Source organism: Amphiprion ocellaris, chromosome 9 (genome assembly GCF_022539595.1).
Source record: "Amphiprion ocellaris isolate individual 3 ecotype Okinawa chromosome 9, ASM2253959v1, whole genome shotgun sequence".
Lineage (NCBI taxonomy): Eukaryota > Metazoa > Chordata > Actinopteri > Pomacentridae > Amphiprion > Amphiprion ocellaris.
The window spans coordinates 5,044,532-5,066,174 of NC_072774.1; the positions used below are offsets into that span (position 1 = coordinate 5,044,532).

Consider the following 21,643-nt stretch of genomic DNA (forward strand, 5'->3'; position numbering starts at 1 on the left):
TCATCTTTACCTGCTTCCGGTGTTTTTTTTTGATTCCCCTTTCCTTTTTTGTATCAATTTTAGTCATTAACCCTTTGAAATTGAAACTGTTTCTGGCCATTTTCTGCTCCTGTCACATTTTTACTCACTGTGAGGCTCATTTTTCACTGCAATATAAAGTCCTGCACCTCTATGGAAACAGAACAACCATGAAGAAGGAGAGAGAACTCAGAAATGTCTTCTGTGCAGAATAACTGAAGACATTCAAATTACATTTTTAATGTGTGCTCTATCAAAATACACTTGTTTTTGTATTTTCACCTTTGAAGCACTTTTAAGCATTCGATATCTCTGGAAATAAACCTCCCACAGCTCTGAAATTTGGTGAAGATACAGACAAAATGGTTTCCAGCAGATTGAAATGATATAATGGCTCCAGTGGAGGCCAATTTTTTAAATCATTGGCCTTTGAAAATGGAAAAACGTGTAAAATTTCCAATCAAAGGTGGCATTGTGGCCCTAGAAAGTTCCTCTAAGTGTATATAGAGAGAGATTTATTCATATTTCCAACTAATAATGGCAAAATTATATTCTGTAAAATACTTTTTGTTGAATTTTGAGAATTGTACGTTTTCAGGGCTGGGAATTTTCACATTTACCCCTACGAAAAGAAAAAAAAACACACCTTAGCAGGGAAGTCATTTTAAGGGTCTAATATATCCAGAAATAAAACTTCCACAGCCCTGAAATTTGGTGAGGACACAGACAAAATGGATTCCAGTAGATCTAAAGGATTGAACAGAAGATGACAATTTTTGTTTTTAATTACTGGCCTTTGAAAAATGGAAATGTGTGCAAAATTAGTCAACAAGGAGGGTTTTAGGGATCCAGAAAGTTCCAGTAAGTGTGCATATCCTTAAAATCTGCTTATCAGTTAATCAACTTGCTGTTTGAGCCACTTCATCCCTAATCAATTAGAATATTTCATGTAGGATATTGCATAGAGGGATACATTTACCTAAATATTCAGAATATTTGCATTTTGTCCACACCCAAAATTAGCGAATTAGAGGACTTTCAGTTAGAGAAATTGCTCAATCATAAATGCAACAATGCAGAGTGGTACAGAAAAGGAGCACAAAAATTCCCCAGAATATATGAAATGAAGCTCCCAGACCTCCATTTAATGTGCCTCTACCAGTGTCCAAACAAAAACTGCACCTATAGGATGTTGTGATAATGTAAAATCTGAAAAATATCTCTGTTATTTAGGTGAGAATTACAGTGTTGCCACACCAGAAAGTAAAAGTTATGCAGATTGAGTAAATAGCTGGACTGGAATTTGTCTATTTCTGCAGCAGTGCATGAATGTGTGTGTGTGTGTGCACGTGTACTTCTGTGCAAATGCAGTTGTACACGTGTGCACATACTGTACGCCGGTCAAACGCTTCCCCTCCGTCCTCCACATGATGGACCAGAATCCATCACGTCGGCTCCTCCTTAATGTTCCAGCATCCATCTATTATTCAGCGGGAGCAGGTGGGAGGGGCGGGGTAAGAGGGGGCAGCAGGGGCTGAATGGAGGGTGGATGTGGGGCAACGGAGCGTGTGTGTGTTGGAGATGAGGATTATTAAAATAAAAGAGAGAGAGACAACCCCCCAACCCAAAGCACGTTTTCTCCTCACTCCAGCCCCATGAATGGCTGCTGAGGTGGAGGAGTCGAAGAAGACAAAGAATAAAAACCTCCAACCCCCTCCTCACTTCCTCCCCGCAGACTGTCACACTTCAGACGTGTCAATACAACAGCATGTTACTGATGAAACGCTACAACACAAACAAATATATGCTTAACAGATTGCACTAAACAATAAAGGGAAATTTCTTGTCTGTGCAAAGACAACAAACCAGTGTGATGTGCACAGTGCGATGGGAGAATATTATAGTGGATGGATGCATGGATGGGAAGAGATCACATCTGAAAGCACAAAATATGAGCAAATCTGAAGGAAAAACATCAACCACACTCTAAAAAATAAGATTTTGGCTCAACAAACAAATTGGCAAACAGTATGCATCAATATTTTGAGGTATGGCAACTAATGCAAATAAATTATACTCACCCAACAAACTATATTGAGTTAGAGTAATAAGTTTTTCTTCTACAATCAAACACATTTTTTAATTATCAGTCTCAAATGGATGTAGGAGACTTGAAATCCTGAAAAATAAAACTATCAGACTGATTTCATTGAATTACCTCAACTTATATTCTCTTTTAAATCAACTAATGCAGAAATTTGAGTTTAAATTACACACAACGTTGAGCTGATGCAGCATTATCGTGTCAAAGTAACTCATCAGAATAATATCAAAGTATTCATTTTAAATCTAAATCGGTAAATTGTTATTTTTTGTCAATTTTTTATCTTGCAATCATGCATTTAATTAATTGGAGGGAATAGGTTAATTGAAATAGTTTTTAGATTCCAAGTAAAAATTTCAAGATAAATGTCTGTAGTCATGTAGTCGTGCAAAGCCAGACTTATCTTCCACGTATTGGAGAATTAATCAATATCATTCTGCAACAGAGGAAAAAATACCATCCTGGTTTGTTTGAATTTCTTTAAACCAATCGCAGTGACTTTGGGTGTTGCTAACACCAGGATGCAGTGATGGTGCTCCTGCAAAAATAGCAACAGGGGAATTGTTCTGGTGGAACATTTGCAGGCAGGGAGGCAAGAACTGTCAGTAAAATGGCTACTTCACTGAAACAGGATGTGTGAACATCAATATTTTTTAAAGGAAAAAGTCAGAGGATCACCAGAGGGTAAAAGATCATCCTCTGAGGGCCATAAATGTCAGCCCAAACCTTCGTTGTAATCCACCTAATATTTGTTAAGATATTTCAGCTTGGTGTCAGGACTCCTGACATCCTCTGTAAAGTGACCTTGGGTGTTATGAAAGGCGCTGCCAAATAAAATGTATTATTATTATTACTCCAGATTATTTATTTATTTTTTTTTTTTACATTGTCTGCACTGGTGTTCCTACCTTCTTTACATCCAAAAATGTTCCTTAGTTGCATGAATAATACATTTTCAGTTGCAAATTCTCACACTCAATAGTAGTATATTCACATTATGTTTCTATCTAACTGGTTGTTTTTCTTAAGGATTATCTGAGACTTAATGTTAGTCAGGGGTAACTCCTCGGTGGTTATATAAAAAGCAGTGTTAAATTTAGCTTTTGAAACACAGTGTGGACATATCCATTGGCTTTTTAAATGTTTTAATTCTAAACACAGGTGCAAAAGCAATAGCTCGTTCCTACACATACACTGGCTGTACTTTTTGCAATAAATGCAATGCATAATGTTGGTCGTTTCATCACATCTCAGTGTTTCCTGCAGCTTGAGAATGTATTTATGGTGGCAGGATGCAGGGACTCATGCAGTTTAGAGAGAAAGCGTGTAACTGAGGTTGTTTTTTTCTGAAGTCACAATTTACCAGTGTTCCCTAAACACCTCGCCAGCATTGGTTCGTGCTGCTCGGTGGTTGTGCACAGAGAAGCTTCTAGTCTCCATTCAGCTGCAGCTCAGACAGCCGTGTGATGAAAAACAAGCTTGAAAGGAGTGAAATAAGATGCTCTAATGTCAGATTTATCCAAGTTGAAAACAGAGCAGTGTTTTCTACCTGTTGGGCCTCTTTAAGACACAGACAAACCTGCGAAATGTCAAGAGCCCCAATAAAATGACAGCGAAATGCCAAACTCCAGACTTTAAAATGGCAGTCCTTTAAACAATAAGTGCCATCACCGTCTTCTTATTCAGTCTGTGTCTGAGAGACTGAAAATTTACATGCAACAGCCAACATGTGTCCAGAAAGCACAAGGCGGTAACAAAACGCCTACACTCCCATAATTCACAGTCTGACGGCAAACTCTAACTGCAGACGAAGAAGGGAAAATTATGAAGATAATATGTAATGTAGCACTTGAGACACAGCCGACGAGTGGAAAACACACCTCCCTTCTCTGCTCACGGCAACAATTAAACACACAAAAATGCACAGCAGCAGCAGCAGAAACGCTCATTGATCAGACTGAGAAAGCTCGGTTTTTCTTACTGGGAGCCAAAAAGCAATGTTGGCCCATTCAGCTAAAATACCTCCCACTCCTTCCACCCACACTCACATCATCTGGGTTTATTCTGTCTGGAATGAAAGCTATCTGTAAACAAAATCAGTGTGGCTGTCGAATGGAGGATCAGTTTATAGAGGAGACGAGATCGGGGAGGGATGAGGCCAGCAGGAGGACGGATCTGACGGAAGTTCTGTCTCCGTGAGGGAAGGAAAACTGGGATGAAAACAGGAATGAAATTCTGGACCTATAGGCTATGTCTGTGCCTGCATCATGGCTCCACATGTCAAAGAATTGCAAGAGGGACTAAAAAATCCTATTTCTAAGTTGAACAGTCGAGTGTTTTGTCTTATGAACAATCAAAAACAAGTACAAAAATGAGTCAACCTGTGATTTCCAGTCAGTCTAACTACATGAACATGGTTAAAAAATGAGCTATGAATACCAGAACTTTCCCAGTTTTGGACCTATGAGCTGTGTCTATACCTGCATCATGGCTCCACATGGAAAAGAATTGCAAGCTGAGCTAAAAAAAAAAAAATCTGATTCCTAAATGTCAAACGATTCAAAATATATCGCCACTCAATAACTGCATTATTCCAAAGTATATAGAAAATTTTGTCTCATAAACAACCAAAAACCAATGTTAGAAAGACGATATTGAAAATTCAGGCCCCAAAGTACAAACTAGAGCTATGTCCATGTCTTCATCATGGCTGCATATGAAAAAATACATTTTAAAAAAAAAATGACAGAAGAGCTAAAAAAAAAAAAAAAAATCTGATGCTGAGACTTCACAAACGCCGGAATAGATCAGCATTTCTACACTGAAGTCTGGTTTTTATCAAAAATGTGTAAAAAGATAAATAAAAAATGACATTTCTTTGTTATTTTTTGACATTTTCGTTCGTAAATCAGCTCAAAATGTCAGTTATCGACCACCTTAATCACTAATTAACGGTGTCAGCGCTGGAAAATAATGATTGGTCAACCCCTCAAAATAGCTCATTCTTTCATTTAAGTGGCTAATCAATAATCAAGCAATCATTTCAGTTCTACTCACAGTATGATATATTGTTAATAAAAGTCACACAAGTCAGTCCACGTATATGTCAAACAGTTAGTTCAATCTCTGAAGAGCTAAAAAAAAATGCGCTAAAAACTGGATTTGGTGCTTTCTATGACTTGATAATCTGATGGCTGCTATAGAGATGGATGCTTTAATCCCACAGCGTCTCACAGATGAATAATTACTCCACATTAAACGCTCCAACCAAGCGCTAAAGAAAGAGTGTGCGACAGCTTGTGCATGCATGTCTGCAGCGCATTTAAACCGATGACTGGCCGAGGTTTCGTGCCATGAGCTTCGCAGAAATATCTCCTCCAAAGCTGGGAATTCCTGTGATGTAACGTTTTACTCAGCAGGAGAGCGACTTGAGCACGCAGCATCACTGTAGGAGTGTGCCAGGTTTTCTGTTTTTTGGGAGTAAATGGCCTCAGAGAGTGACGGAGGCGAACAGAAACAAACCCGACAAACAGGAGGACGGTGCCAAGAAGGGTCATTTTCAAAAAAGTGAAAGAGCTGGAGGCAGAAAGAGATTGAGAGTAAGAGGGAGGAGGGTGAAATAAGCAGAGAGAGGAGCTCACTTTCCATCAGCACAGCTGTGATCAATATCGGTGTCTGACAGGGCAGCGCTCCAGCCTTTACTGTAAATCACTTCCTATTATGATGGGAGCTCTAAATCACACACAAACACACAATAACTGACCTGCTGCAGACATACAACCACACGCACACATGGGTACACATACATTGAGTCACAGCACACACCGGCAGCAGATATTTATGTGCATTCTCAGAAACAGGCAATAAACAGGCCGGCGGTGAGCAGGAAAATGTGACGTCTGTGTAGCAGCAGCAGCACAATGACCGGCTTCAGGTAAAACACTGCAGTCAGCTCTGGTTTAATGTGCAACGTGTGTTTAGGGAATTATACCGAAGAATACGGTGTGAATTTGCACTCAAAGTTGTTATTCAGGCCTCAGACAATGATTCCTGCTGAAGTCGTTTCATGATCATCGCAAACTACAACATTAATAAGCACGAAAGGAAATAAAGCTAAGAGCAAAAACTGCAAATAAGACATCAACCTACAGACCCAGTAAGATACATCTATACAGCATACAAGAGAAGTGAGAACAGAACTGCATTTTAAAGTCAAATGATGCTAAACTGGATCACGTTGCAATTACTGCACCATGTCTAGGTTGAGCAGTAGAGCGTTTCGCTTTATAAACAATCACAAACAAATATTTTATGAAGTCTATACTGAAAATTCACACCCCAAATTAGAAACAAAAGCAAATACATTTATGATCAATGAAACCTGTGATTTCCAATCCGTGCAACTGCATGAAAAAGGTTCTAAAATGAGCTGTGAGCAGCAGAGCTTTCTCAGAATTGGACTGATGGACTATGTTGATCTGCATGTCTACATCATGGCTCCACATGGAAAAGCATTGAATGAAGGAACCTGAAAATCTGACTGTGAGGTTTCACAAGGATAGAAAAGGATACAAATAGATCCACTAAACATCATTGGAAACACAGTGTCAGCAGTAATCAGGAGGTATAGAAGGAGTCATAGTACCACTAATCATGGCTGCAGTGGTCGTCCTCCTAAAATGACTCCACAGACAGTGAACTACTTTCACAATCCAGCTGGGAAAAACAGATGGCAGCTGCTTCAGATTTGGTACAGAAGGTATCAAGGGAAATCAGAGTTAGTGTGAAGCTCAGACAGTGTGAAGGACACTTCAGAACATCAACCTCTATGGAAGGCATCTTTAATAACACCATTGGTTGCTCTTCGTCTCAAAACTACAAGACAAAACTTGTAGAAAAGCATGAAAAGAAGCCTGAAGAATGATAGGAAAACATTCTTTGCTCAGATGGAGTCCAGCATGTTTGGTGTGAACCTGACCAGGACTACCACAGTGGATGCATAGTCCAGACAGTGAAGCACGGAGGTGGGAGTATGATGATATGGGGAGATGACATTTATAGATGAATATCTGAGGATAAACCAAAAATACTGGCCGACACGAAGCTGGAAGAAGAGGAATATTCCAGCAGGAGAACCATCAAAGAACAAAATCACACAAGAGTTTCTCAAGAAAAACAAAATAAAAACCACGACTTGGACAAGTATGGGGCCTGACTTGCATCCAATAGAACATTTTGGGGGTATTTTAAAGAGAAAGGTAGCAAAGAAGAGCTGAAAACTGAAGAATATCAGAACATTTCTGCAGAAATTTGGTATCCTCCATGCTGAGGAGGACTGAGTCAGTCGTCAAAATAAAGGCGGAAATATGAAGTACTGAAAAAATAACAGACTAGAATCTCTGTGATGAAAGATGTCCTGATTGCTGCTCCATTGAGTTCCTGCTGTGAGGCCTTTATTTTTAATATAGTAAATCTAAACTGTTAGTTTTAAATTTCAGTGCAAATACCTGCTGTTCAACTTCGAAGTAAGGAGATAGAATTTTAAATCATTTTTAACGGCGGTGTACTCACTTCTGTTGCATGCTGGAGTTAAATAGGCAGACAGACATTAAAAATTTAATACTTACTGATTCAGTTCCACATCCAAAATGAATTTTCTCCCAAAAGCATCGACTTGAAAGCTCACTTGGGCCACGTGGTTCATCTAAAAAAAAAAAACAGCAGATAAGTTATCATTACTAAAGGCATCTATTACCATATTCATGGTTCAATTCGTGCATAAATCAATTCTCATCTGCACTGATGGACCACCGCTTTGTCTGTTTCAGCATCAATCAGCTGAGAGAATAAGACTGTTTTCATTAAGACATCAAGTTCTCTGTCTGAATTTCAATTTCTGCAAAGGATCTCGCAGTAACATTTCAGTTTACTGTGACACACCAGACGACAACATCACATAATAACAATAATAATAAAAACTGTCATGTAAAAACCTAAATACAAATATAATAAACATTCAAAATGCAAAAAAAAACAACATAAAAAAATGTTAAAAATCTAACAGAAATAGTGAATTGCTGTAAAGTTCAAAAACTATAAAAATGGTCAAAACAAAAGCAAATATCTGTAAAATAATTAATTTTCTTCGCAGATTTAAACGCATTCATTTTGCAGTCACTCACTGTAAACAAATTAGTAAAATACTGACTTTTGAAGTGGAAAATCAGTAAAGTGTAAATTAATACTTTTTCTGCCATTTTACTTGATATTATTTGTTATTTAACAAAGTGAAAATCTGCAAAATAACAGTTAAAATTATTTTTACATCCTTAATATACATAACTGTTCTTGCAAACACAAACTACTCGTAAAATATTTATCGCTGATTTAAGGAAAAATTACAATGGTGTCATTTTACCATTAAATGCTATAAAAGAATGAATTAGCATTTGTAAAAATACAAAAAAATTATTCATTGTTTATTTTACTATAAATTTTTTTCCTATAATTTTTATTAGTTATGTGTAATTTAAGAAAATAGGGAAAAACTGTAAAATAGCAGTAAATTATTTGAAAAGTTACAGTTAAACATTTCACTGTAAAAGACATGCTAACCTGTAAACTAATGCTTTTATCTGTAACTTAACTAGATATTATCTGTAATTTAACAAAGCGCAAACTTGATTTACCATTTTCAACCCTTAATATTTTTGAATATTAAATATTTGTAAAACAATGATATTTTTGCTGATTTAAATATAGTAAAAAAAATATTTAAATTTTACAGTTAAACACTAAAAGAATGAATTACAGTTTGTTTTTTCATGGATAACATGTAAATTCATACTTTTCTCTGTGATCTTACTGGATATTATCTCCAATTTAACAAAACTAAACTTGATGTAGTATTTTTTTAATCCTTAATATATACACTACCGTTCAAAAGTTTGGGATCATCCAGACAGTTTCATGTTTTCCATGAAAACTCCCACTTTTATTCATGTGCCAACATAACTGTACAAGGGTTTTCTAATCATCAATGAGCCTTTCAACATCATTAGCTAACACAATGTAGCATTAGAACACAGGAGTGATGGTTGCTGGAAATGTTCCTCTGTACCTCTATGGAGATATTCCATTAAAAATCAGCTGTTTCCAGCTAGAATAGTCATTTACCACATTAACAATGTCTACACTGGATTTATCATTCATTTAATGTTATCTTCATTGAAAAAACTGCTTTTCTTTCAAAAATAAGAACATTTCTCAGTGACCCCAAACTTTTGAACGGTAGTGTATGTTTTTCTTTCAAGTAATGATGAATAAAAGTAAAAAGTGTAATTTATTGGTTAAATATTGTAAATGAATGAATAATCATGTGTAAAAATACAGATTTGAACAATTTGTTTTGTATCACAGATAAAAATAAATAAATTTTAAATGTATGTTTACCATTTCACAACACTAATAAATCACAGCTATTCCTAAAGCTGTACTGAATCCATCCATCTTTTTGGTTGCCATGTTTCTGTGTGCAAACAGAACACAATCACAGAAATGAAAACAGTTTGTGTGTTTGATTGATCTGGATGGAGGAGGGTCTGGTTCTAGCTGGCCACTGGTCACATATGGTGCAGGCTTCATTACGCAGCCTTTGGTTCAATGAGAACTCCCATAATAATTCCTGGACGTCCAGGGGAGTCTCAAACATGACTCTCCCTCCCCCCTTCATTATAAACCGGACACTGCATGACAACCAGGCCAGGAGGAGGAACAGGAGGAGGAGGAGGAGGAGGAAGAGGAGGAGGGGAGTTTCTGTGTTTCCGAGGCCCTCTGTCACCCGAGGACGACCTCGGCCCACCGAGTCCCCAAAGACCACGGACTCTATTGTTTGTAGGAGTGTGTCTGCGCGTGGCCAATGCATACATGAGCAGCTAAGAGGGTGTGTGTGAAACGACAACCCCACACCAGTGATGAAATCCAAGCCGGCAGATTGGACCCACAGTGGGAGGAGGTACCAGTAATTGTGCTTAATGAAAGCACATCCCAGCTTGACGGAGCTGGACCAACATTAGCAGCACCACCGACTCTTCTCACATTGATTTCTGACTTCTAGCTCACCCGACTTTCCACTCATGACCGTCGAAGTATGACTGTAAGTGCTGTCGATGCTCCGCAGAAAGACAAGACTCACGCTGCATGAAGGACAACGGGAACTCAAACTCATCAGGATAAAACTAGCTTTGCTGCTTGATACAAAAAGAAAACTCACACGACTCTCATTTTCTGTGAATCAAGAGGCATCTGTCTGATAATGTCTGATAGAATTCATCATAAGAGTAGTAATTTTCCCTAATTCTCGCCTCATGTGGTGGTGACAATTTCCACTTTTGGTCAACATCGTCTTTTCTGTAGCCAGAATATTTCCATACAGTTAACCATGGCGGCACATTTATGACCAAAATGATAATCACAGTACCTTTAATCAATACTAAGAGTGAGATCAGCTGATTTATCACAATTACACTTTTGAATTTAAACCAGCAGGCCGCTGCTTTCACTTCCATGTTGTGTTATTTTCCTGCAAATGTTCAAATCCTCATCAAAGTAAAATCTAAAATAATTTTCACCTGAATTCAGAGCATCTTCATACCCAAAACACCTCACTTGCTGAACATATACTTCTTGATTGACTCTACAATTTACTGATGTTCCCTGAACGCCTCACATGCAGGCTACAGTGGAAGCTAGCTGTGCACAGAGAAGCTTCTAGTCTCCACTTAATTACTCCGACACAGCAGGCATGGGACCAAAAATTACATGGAAAGGAGTGAAATATCTTGTTCTTATGTCAGTGCACAACCAGATCTTACTGTTATTCTATGCTTAAAGCAATCCCGGATGTCTTTACCTGAGATACACAAAATAAAAAAGCTTTTTCAGCTTGTTTTTTTGAAAATAATTGTTTCTATGCAGATGCACTCCTCTCCAAAATCATCCAAATCCTCCTAGAATGATTTATTCCTTCCAAATAGTTCCTTCAAGCCCTCAGGTGAGAATTTCTATATTTTTTTTAATACATATCTCACAGAAAAATGTAGTTTTTGCCCACTATCATGCAGCTCTACTGTGCAGAGGCAGGAAAACATACAAACAACACACAGTCTGCCTCCACTCTTTTGTTTTTCCACCAAAACAACACGAGCGCTTTGCTGAACTCCCCACTGCTCATTCAGCGCCGTTTGTGTCTGAGACTGAAAATAGGCGACGCAACAGAAGCCTATAAATAACCTCCCGCGTGTCGCACATTCTCAGAAGCGTTTGACAGATTTGTTTTTAGGGCTGTTGATCTAAAAACAGCCGATAAGTGATCAAACTTCAGTGACATCACAACGTTCAGCTCTCTGGAGGATCGAGGACTCGGAGCACAAATCAAATCAAAGATGCCGTCGCCCGTCTCCTCCCTCCTCCCTCTACCCTGGATTTCTTCCTAATGTACATTTTATAGCTTTATTAGGACTTTGAGGCTCTTAGCGACTGCCTGCATGCAAGGAGCTTTTAAGACTATGAGCTGGCATGATTTAAAAAAAAAAAAAACAAAAAACAAAACATCTCCTGGGCTGGAAACTCAGGAATTACACGCTTATCTAAACCCGCTGAACCCAACAGGCGTGTTATCTTTAGAAAACTGCCCAAATTACACATTTCATTGGAGCAGGAAACTGTAAAAATAGAAACAATCATTAGATATTTGACATTTTTGAGGTACAAGCATGCCGTTCCTTCAGAGAACTCCACCAAATCTCAGCTTTACATCATGACTATTATGGTTTATGGCAATTATAACCATCTCAAACTGTTCATAACATGTTTGAGAGGAAATAAATATGGAAATAAATTTTAAAATATCCAACATAAACATTAAAATATCCATAGAATGTAAATTTTTTCTGAATGGGTTACACTTGTGGGAAAAACGTTGCAGGTTTTTTGACTTTTTGTAAGGAACTCAGCTCTGTTCTTTGTATTTTTTCTAATGATTTCTGAGAATAAAACTGAAATACTGCACCAAAAACTGGAAACTTTTAAAGCAGGACTAGAAACCTACCTGTTTAAAACTGCTGAATTTATACCTTTTATTAGTGAATTGTTTTTAAGCGTAGTTTCAATTGTCTTTGTTTTTAGTCTGTAGCGCTCTGAGACTCAGACGAGTGAAAAGTGTGTTACAAACAAAACGTATTATTATTAAAAACATTTTTGAGTTCAGCACAGTGAAACACCTTTATAAATATCTAGAGTTAATGTGTGAGTTTCTAAAGGGTCTAAAAATGTAAACAGTAAAAATCAGTAATAGTTTTGTCCAGTCTGCAAAAATGTTGTATGTGTTGACTTTGGGTTTTTCTTCAATTTGTGCAAAACAAACAGAAATTCAATGCTCATTTTTTATGATTTACGACATCATAACGGTGTCACACCGCAAAGAAGACATTTCTGAGTTCTCTCTACTTCTAGACATGATTGTTCTGTTTCCATAGAGGTGCAGGACTTTATGTTGCAGAGAAAAATGAGCCCACAGTGAGTGAAAAATGAGACAAGAGCAAAAAAAACACCATTAAGATCAGAGGGTTAAATGACTCCAGGGAAACATGAAGCAATGCATGACACGATTTCTGCAATCTCCTTCAGAACATCTGTCTAAAACTGCCCTGATGTGCTTCTACATTTAGCTACAAAAGCTGCCATCAGATTAGCATCAGCTTCAATAAAAGGTGAAATATCAAACCGCTATCCGCCGGCAGATGGTTGCTGTTAGCTGGTTGAGCTGGGTCTGAGGTGTGGTGGAGACAAAGGGTTAACACCTCCCTGCCTGCCACCATCTGTAGCCCTCTCCTCTCGCTCAAACCTACACAAGCCTCAGCCACACAAATTAAAAAGGCATGACAGCTTTGCACAATGCTAATTGACTCATACCTTGAAAGGAGCCCAGCAGACACGCCGCTTCACTGAACTGACTCAGTGATTACGACTATTACTGCTCTGGATCCGCTATTACAGCCAATCCGAGGGGCCCTAGGAGGCTTCCTGCATAATTTAGATGCATGATACTGCAAAACAACCCATGCACGGCCTACTGTACAGAGCTTGATTGGTGACCTGAAGACACTCGGATCCAAAGACGAGTCTACTGTGCAGAATAACTGTAGCTCTGTTTACATTCATTGCTTTAGTCATTTAGTCAATGAAACGTGGAATATTTCACTTTTCAGGTGGATTATTTCAGTATTATGTGTAAAAGTACTTATCGTTGCTGTTTATTTTTCTATTCAACTCATATTTTAGCTCGTTATTTTACTTTCTGTAATGTATCGTACCTTATTTCCAACTACGAACTGCATTTCTTCTCATGTTATGTAATTTTGGTTTTTTTCTGAATAGGAATTTCCTTCAGAATGAATTCAGTTTACATCTTATCTTCTATTTTCTTATCTTTATTTAAACAAATGAAGTATTTTAGGGCGTTCTACCCTCTTCCGAACTAATTTCCTGTAAATTACTGCAGTAAATATTGAAAAATTCAACGGCTAGATAAGTAAAAGTAGTTTTTTTTACTGCATTTCTGAGACTAATACGTAAACTAACAATACCAACAAATGCATTTTAATTAATGAAATTTCCTAACATTTGGTTATTAAACAATTGCTACAACTCGTAAAGGTAACTTAAGCTGTTACCACCATTTAATTAACTGCATGGTGGAAAATAGAAAAAAAAAGATCCAGTTAACTGCTAATAAAGTATTTTGGAGATCAGAACCTCTTCTGAGCAAAGTTTCTTCAAATTATTGCAGTAAATATTGAAATATTCAGCTACCAGAGCAGCACAAGTAATTTTTTTTTAACCACATTTTTTAAACTAATTAGTAAACTAACAGCACCAACAAATATGTTTTAATTAATGAGACCTGAAATTTAGTTCTTAAAGAATTGCTACAATTCTTTTAAAGTAATTCTAGGGGCATATTAACACCATTTAATTTCATTTTGCATTTAAAAATAATCTGTTTAATGAAGTATTTTGGAGAGCAGACAAGCTTAAGAACAAATCTTCTGCAAATTTTTGCAGTGAATATTCAAATATTTAGCAATCAGAGCAGTAAAAAATGGCTTCTTACTGGATTTTTTTTTTGGAATAATAAGTAAATTAGCAACACCAACAAATATTATTTTTAATAATGAGTCCTTAAATTTGGTTATTAAACCAATTAACATATTAATTTTACATAATTTAATCAAAGAATGACAAATATTCTCAGGTCCCAACTGTGCACATGTTAAGATTTTATGCTTTATTTTGCCATATATTATATTCATCTATAAACAACTTAATATCTTTGGGGTTTTGGACCGTTAGTTGGATTTAAAAAAAAAAAAAAAACAAACAAAAAAAAACAAGCAATTTAAAGTCCCAGTGGGGTCTGGGAAACTTTATTTGCTGGTTGATTTAGTTTTTGTCACGTTTCATAGACAAAACAATTAATCAAGAGAAAAAAAACAACAGACTTATGAAAGGTTTGCAGCTGTTATACTCTGAAAATTAATTCAAGAGACTTATTTCCACCATTTAATTAAATGCATGGTTGTAAAATTTAAAAAAAAACATCCAATTTACTGGTTTAGATGAACACTGAGTTGAAAACAGTTTTTGTTGGGTTGTGTTGACATAATATTATTGGTAATTGCGTCAACGTAATACTTTGTGTAATTAAAACTCAAATTACCGCATTAGTTAATTTAAAACAAAATTTTAGTTGGCGTACCTTAATAAAATTGACTTAATTATTTGAGTTCAGGATTTGAAGTCCGCTTTTTTTCTACTAAACATGACTGGATAATATCTGATGGTTAATATTAATAATCAAAAAACTAATTAAAAGTGAATTCCTTCAACTCAATATTATTGAGTTGACATAACATCATTGGTAATTGCATCAACTTAATATTGTGTGTACTTTAAATTCAAATTTCTGTGTTGGTTCACTTAAAAGTGAATATAAATTGTGGTAACTTAATGAAATTGGCTTGATAACTTAATTTTCCTTCACATTGAGCTCAGGATTTCCTTTTTCAACACATATGGACAATTTCAGTTGTGAGTTAGCTCAATATGTTTTGTTGGTTGAACAGAATTTCTATAGAAGCTGCCATAAGACTGACTTGTGTTATTTTTGTTGTTGTTGAGCCTAAATACTATTTTTTAGAATGTGAATGGGGCATTTTCCATGTGAAAAAGAAAACATTTTCGCTGCCCTCTGCTGGACAAACTATAAAAATGATAGTGACACTGTTTCCAAATGACCTTAAGTGTGTCTATGAAGCATTTTTCTACTTTCATTTACCTTTAATTATCAATTCACATGTATTCTGATACACATATACACTATATATGATGCATATTATGAGTAAGGACGTTTAATCAGGCGCTGAAAGGGAGCTGGTGGACGCATTAATTAATGACATGAGCAGCTGGTGGGACGCACAAAAAGCAAGCTATCGACACATTATTGATTACCCAGGTGGACCTGATCGCTATTATTGATGCAGGGTTTGCACGGTGTGAAGTGGAGGCTGTTTTGGAGCAGTTTGCATGTAGGACGGTGTGTTTTTTGGTTCTGATTGACCCATATAGAACCTGCAGACAGAGAGCTGAGGCCTGCTACTGCCTAAATGTTTTTCCTGTGAGCATGAATCCTCCCTGTAAACAGTGAGATGTCTCCAGTAAGGCGGACACCTCCTCCCTCCCTCCATCCATCCATCTATCTATCCATCCATCCATACTACATGAAAACACCGCGTACCTGCGCCGAGCCGCTGCTGGAGGCGGCTTTCACCCTGGTGCTCAGCTCGTCCTCGCTGATCTGACTGTGGTTGTGGCGGCTGTAGAGCAGCCGGAGCGGCACCGTGTCCTGCTTCCCCACGAACCTGCCCGCATCACGAAGCGCCTTCAGGCTCGACGAGGCGTCTCCTGCACAGAGGAGGAAAACAGCAGCAGTAGCAGCAGCGTGAGGCGCCTGCTGGAAACACACCGAGCACATCTGAAATGGTTCCCTTTGATAAGCGGCTCCGGATAGACAGATTTCACATCATGAGCGGGAGGATGTGAGGATTTAAAGCAGTAAACACGGGGCCTGTTTGTGATGATTTAACACTGATTTAAACACTAAACGATGTGAAATCCAAAATATGATCAGTTACCGTTCGTGGCGTCTGGGCTGCTCTGGTGACCGACGTGCATCAATCCACAGACGCACAAAAGGGAAATCCACCATCGCGGGCGCATCATCAGCATCATCACCTCTCCGTGTCTCTGGCTGGAAAAATCTAAACAATGCGGTATTCCAGGAGGAGGCTGCGGGGGTCCTGCCTTCGCTAGGGACGCCTGGAGCCGGGGCTGGTCGTCTGGGTAGCGCAGTCCCGCTGCTGGGGGGCCATCTGGGGGTGCGTACGAGTCTGAACGCTGAGCGCGTCTGAGCGCACCGAGACCCCGCGGATCGGCGGAACGGAGGAGGCGCGGAGGAGAGAGAGAGAGCCGGAGAGGGAGGGAGGGAGGAGAGAGGAGGAGGGCCGGGGACACCTCCTTAAAACGCATCAATGTCCAGCGGCTCACTGCAGAAACGCCCGATGCATAAATATGAGCAGAGCTGCGGGGCCCCGGACCGACCCGGACCAGAACCATCCTCCTCCATGGTCCAGCACCGCAGGAGCGCCATCCTGGTTCCGTCTGTTGCCGAGTCTCTCCATGATCCATCAGGACCACAACATGCCAAACACAACCTCCGCCCTGAAAACACCACAAAATAAGATTTAACTGTAAACACATGATTCTTTTCCCCCGTATGGAGTCTTAAACAACACAAATGTTCCTCTGAGGTCATGTGATATTTTTCCATCTTCAACAACCCTCATTTCTCACAATTTACCGCCAGACCAGCACTAATTAATCGACTAATCAATCAACCGTCAATTATTAAATCATTTTTTGTAAATTTTCGAAAAAAAAGTCAAAATTCTCCAACGTGAATTTTTTCATTTTTTCCCTCTTCTTCGACAATAAACTGAATATCTCTAGGACAACTGTGATTAATCAGTAGAGCTGCAACAAATAATTGATTAATCAACTTGCTGTCAACTATTGTCAGATATTTTGAAATTTAACTGGTTTTAGCATTTTAAAAAATTGTCTAAATTTGTTGATTTCAGAGTCTTAAATTCTAATTAATTAAAATAATTGCAGCCAAATGTAGAATTTTTTTTCATATTAGGTTACAGCTGCAAAGATTAGTTGATTAATCAACAACTCAGTTTGTGCTGAATTGATTAATGGACCTGCTGCATTTAATTAATTGTCAAGTATTTTGCTAATTAACTGGTTTTGAACAATTTTTCAAGAGGATAATGTCTAAATTCTCTGATTCCTACTTCTTAAATGTGAACTTTCTGGTTTCTTTCCTTTTCTATGACTGTAAACTGAATATCTCTAAAATTTAGGACAACATAAAATATTGAATTGACTTTAAAAAAACTAATTTCTAGCATTTTCTTTTAGTTTTTGTACAAATTGCTTGTATTTTATACACTAAACAACAAATTAATTCATTGAAATAATTAATTGCAGCCAAATGCATGATTTTTGTGCACATTAGGTTACAGCTGCAAAGATTAGTTGATTAATCAATAAGTCAAATAGCCAGTTAGAGCTAAATTGATTAACAGACCTGTAGTCAACCTTCTCTATTTAATTAATTGTCCAGTATTTTGACAATTAAGTAGTTTTGAGCAATTTTTCTAAATTCTGATTCCTACTTCTTAAATGTGAATATTTTCTGGTTTCTTTCCTCTTCTATGGCAACAAACTGAATACCTTTCCATTTAGAACAATATAAAAGAAGTCATCTTGGGCTTTAATTTACTTTTAAAAAAAAAAACATTTCGAAACAAATTTCTAGCATTTTATATACTAAGCAACTAATTAACTGGACCTGCTGTCAACCTGCTGTATTAAATTAATCGTCCAGTATTTTGATAATTAACTGGTTTTGAGTAATTTTTCAAAAGAGAAAAAGTCTCAATTCTCAAATTCAGGCCCTGTTGTCTACTTAGAACCATTACTGTCACATTATTGTGACACTGAGCAGATCTTCCAGAGGTAATAAACTAGATGAGAATGGATTTTACTCATTGTCCACTAGTGTGACTGCCATGGCGCAAAAGTTAAAAACATAATCTGGCATGTTTGTAAATTTGAAGACTTTAGAGCCAGTTAACATCTTTACAGGACAGATAACAGCTACACGCATTCAGAGCAACTTATTTTAGATATTTATGTGTGAATTTTTGCATATTTTTACTGCGTCTGCACCGTTTCTCTCTCTAGTTCAAACACACATGGATTTCACAGTATAAATTTGCATTGTAGACATGTGGAAGTTAATGGTTGTCAATGTATTCGGGCTCCAGATCCCGAAAACCTGCAAAAGATCAGCAAGAACAGATAATAATGTTATTGGGGAAGGTATGATGTGCACAAAGAAGGTACAGTTTGTGCTTTGCAATGATAAAACTCAGGCAGCAGAGCTTTTTATTCACTGTGTTTGTACCTCAGGTTTCTTTCTCAGTGCCAGTGGCTCAGACTCTCCCATCTGACCCAGAGCATTCATTTGAGAGCAGCAGGGAAGGAAGAACAAGGGCACTATGCTAATGCACTATATGCAGGGAATACAGAGTTTAACCCATGAAATGTCTACTTTACCTACAAGACTGTACTGTTTTGCTTTGCTGAATGAAGGCCAAACACACAAAATATATGTACACATTTGAACTGAGGATTAATCCCCACTTCAGAACAGATTTCCTTGTAAATATTCACAAATTCAGAAACAGTAAAGCTAAAAAAAAGTGGATTATTAAGGCAGATACTGACAAAAATGATTGTATCAGGGGAGTTTTTAAGCATAAACAGCCTCAAAATATTATTTTTTGTTTTTATGGTTATCTATACAAAAAAAATAAATTAAAAATAATGTAAATCACACAAAATGAAACCCAAAACTTCAAAAATAATGTCTGGAAATGAGTAAAATGAAGTTTAACTTTTTTTTTTTTTTGTCTGCATTTGTTCTCATTGTTTAACTCCACAAAAGGGGAGTCAACATTGTATGAGATCGATGCATATTTTAGTCTTGCAGCCAAATATTTTAATATTTAGTGCATGTGTGTGACCATCACCAGCCCTCCCTGAAAGCTAAGCAGACATTCTTTATTAGAATTCCCTATTATGAGCCAGGGAGGGCAGTGCTACACCTCAGTGATGTGTGGGGGAAACAAAGACTGGACAGGACAAACAGGACGAACAGGATGAACAGGGATAGAAAATAACAGGCGTTGCTATTGCAATTAAGGTTGTAAGGTGGTGTGTTATTCCCAACTACTAACTGCCCATCAATTAAAAAAAAAAAAAAAAGAAAAATTTGAAAAAAGAAAAGAAAACCAAACCAGCACAAAAGAAAATCAATAAATAAATAATTAAACAAACGGTACTGAGCACCATAATTGTGGATGTCTTGATAGTGTAGAATAGAATAGAATAGGCCAGAAGAGGATACTAGTGCAAGAGAGAATGAGTTTAGGGTAGAGACTCTGGAGAGATTCTCAGCACATTCTGGTGGGTCCCATCATTCACTGAAATGGGACTCGGCAGTAGCTGGCGAGACCTGATCAAACATGCAAGTGTGAAGAACCCCGAAGCCCAGAACAGCAATCACGGCAAGGCAGGGCCAAGCCAACAAGGCACCCCTCCCCCCGGGCCGTAGGAGCCACAGGGCGGCACCCCCAGAGAGCCACCAGGGCCACCGTGAACGACGCGAACCCGGAGAACAAGAGGGAGCAGCTACCGACACCCCCAGTGCGCCCAGACCGACCCAGGTGGCCCGGGGCACGAGGACCCACCCACCACCCAAACCCTAACCCCGCCCACCCCAGTCCCCACCAAACCCCCCACCCCACTACCCGACCCGCCCATCCCCACCCCCTCTCCCTCCCCCGAGGGGGCCAACGGCCCCACGCAGCCAGGAAGCCAGACACAGGGGCCGAGCGGCCCACCGAAGGGATGGCAACCAGCCCATCACAAGGCAGGCCACCACCGGGAGCCGGCCAGAGGAAATCGGAGCCGGGACCCGATGTGAGTCCAGAGGGTAAAAATGGACAGTGTGGTGGGGCCCGGCGACGCCGACAGGGAGGCACCCCGCATACCCCCCGCACCAGGCCCCAGGTGAGCGCAGTACACCCAGGGCCCCCACTCCCCGCAATGCGCCCTGACAACCCACCAGGACAGAGCCACCACATGCCACCAGCCCGCAGTACAGCTACAGCGCCCACCAGGACGGCCAATCCAGCCCCCGCAGCCCACCAAGAGCCATCGCACCAGCCTGGACCCGTCAAGCACACAGGAGAACCCCCCCCGACCACAGCCCCCAGGTCCCAGGGACCCCCCCAGCCACAGCAACACAGATGATGGTCCACCCCCGCCACCCCATAGCTATAAGGGGGCCGGGTCCCACCAGTGAGGCCATATTAGTGAGATCCCCCCATTACTCCCTATTAATATGTCTCCCGATCCCAGACTGGAGACATTATCCCTGCACCGTGGTAGTGTAACCCTGAGTGTCATGTGGTGCATTAAAAGTGGGGAGGCTGGGCGAGGCGTCCAGGGGGCAGGCCAGAGGACCACAGAGGATGGCTACTCTGCAGCCTACCCTGACCCAAGTTCCCCGAGCCGTCCCAGACCTACCCCCAAGGTGTGAGTGTGTGTGGTGCATTAAAAAGAGAGCAGGGGAGGCAAGCAAGAGGGTGATGGGGAAGAGACAAGGCCGTAGAGCCCTGCCATCCGCCCCACCACAGAGCCCATCGTTCCCGCCCCCACCTGCTCTCAGGGCCCTAACTGTCATGTCCCTATATGTGCCTAAGAATAGCTAAATACAGTGACGTGCGAAGTATGTGAAGTGCACAGTAAGAGGCAGTCTGGTGTGGATCCGGCCCATGAGGACAGAGCAGCGGGGGAGACAGGTAGTAAGACCACCGGTACTGATGCAGAGGGCCCCCAGAGCCCAGAGGCAAGAGGCCGAGGTGGGCCCACCCGAACCCGACCGGCCCAGCCAGCACCAAAACCCCCAGAAGTCGCAGCACTAGACCAGCGCCCCGGCAGACACAGTAGCCCCACCACAGGCCAGCCGCATGCAGCACCCTGCCCCGGAGGGAGGACCAGGCCGCACCACCAGGAAGCAAGGGCCATGAGCCCCCACGCCCACCCCGGAGCCGGCACGTCCAGGATGCAGGGCGCCCACCCCGCAGCACCACCGAGACTCCACCCACCCCACTACTCCCCAGGACAGCACCAGGCCCAGACAGAAGCCCCCAGCCAGCAGAAACTAATCTCCAGTGGCGGCACACAGGCAAGTACCAAGGCCTG

The 21,643-nt window shown here is 39.8% G+C and overlaps 1 protein-coding gene across 7 annotated transcripts in view; it reads right to left on the bottom strand.

Moving 5' to 3' along the window:
• Positions 1-21,643, bottom strand: part of adam22 (ADAM metallopeptidase domain 22) — a 103,263-nt gene that overhangs the window by 77,371 nt on the left and 4,249 nt on the right. For 2 of the 7 annotated variants that reach the window (XM_055013362.1, XM_035957148.2), the window contains 3 exons: positions 16,375-16,960; positions 15,978-16,144; positions 7,750-7,826 (listed from right to left, as the gene is read on the bottom strand). In XM_055013362.1, coding sequence (XP_054869337.1) covers positions 7,750-7,826; positions 15,978-16,144; positions 16,375-16,927 — 797 coding nt within the window. In that variant the 5' untranslated portion in view covers positions 16,928-16,960. Of the gene's footprint in view, positions 1-7,749; positions 7,827-15,977; positions 16,145-16,374; positions 16,970-21,643 lie in introns of those variants that run through there. The other 5 variants (XM_055013361.1, XM_055013360.1, XM_055013363.1 and 2 more) reach the window with 5 other exon arrangements.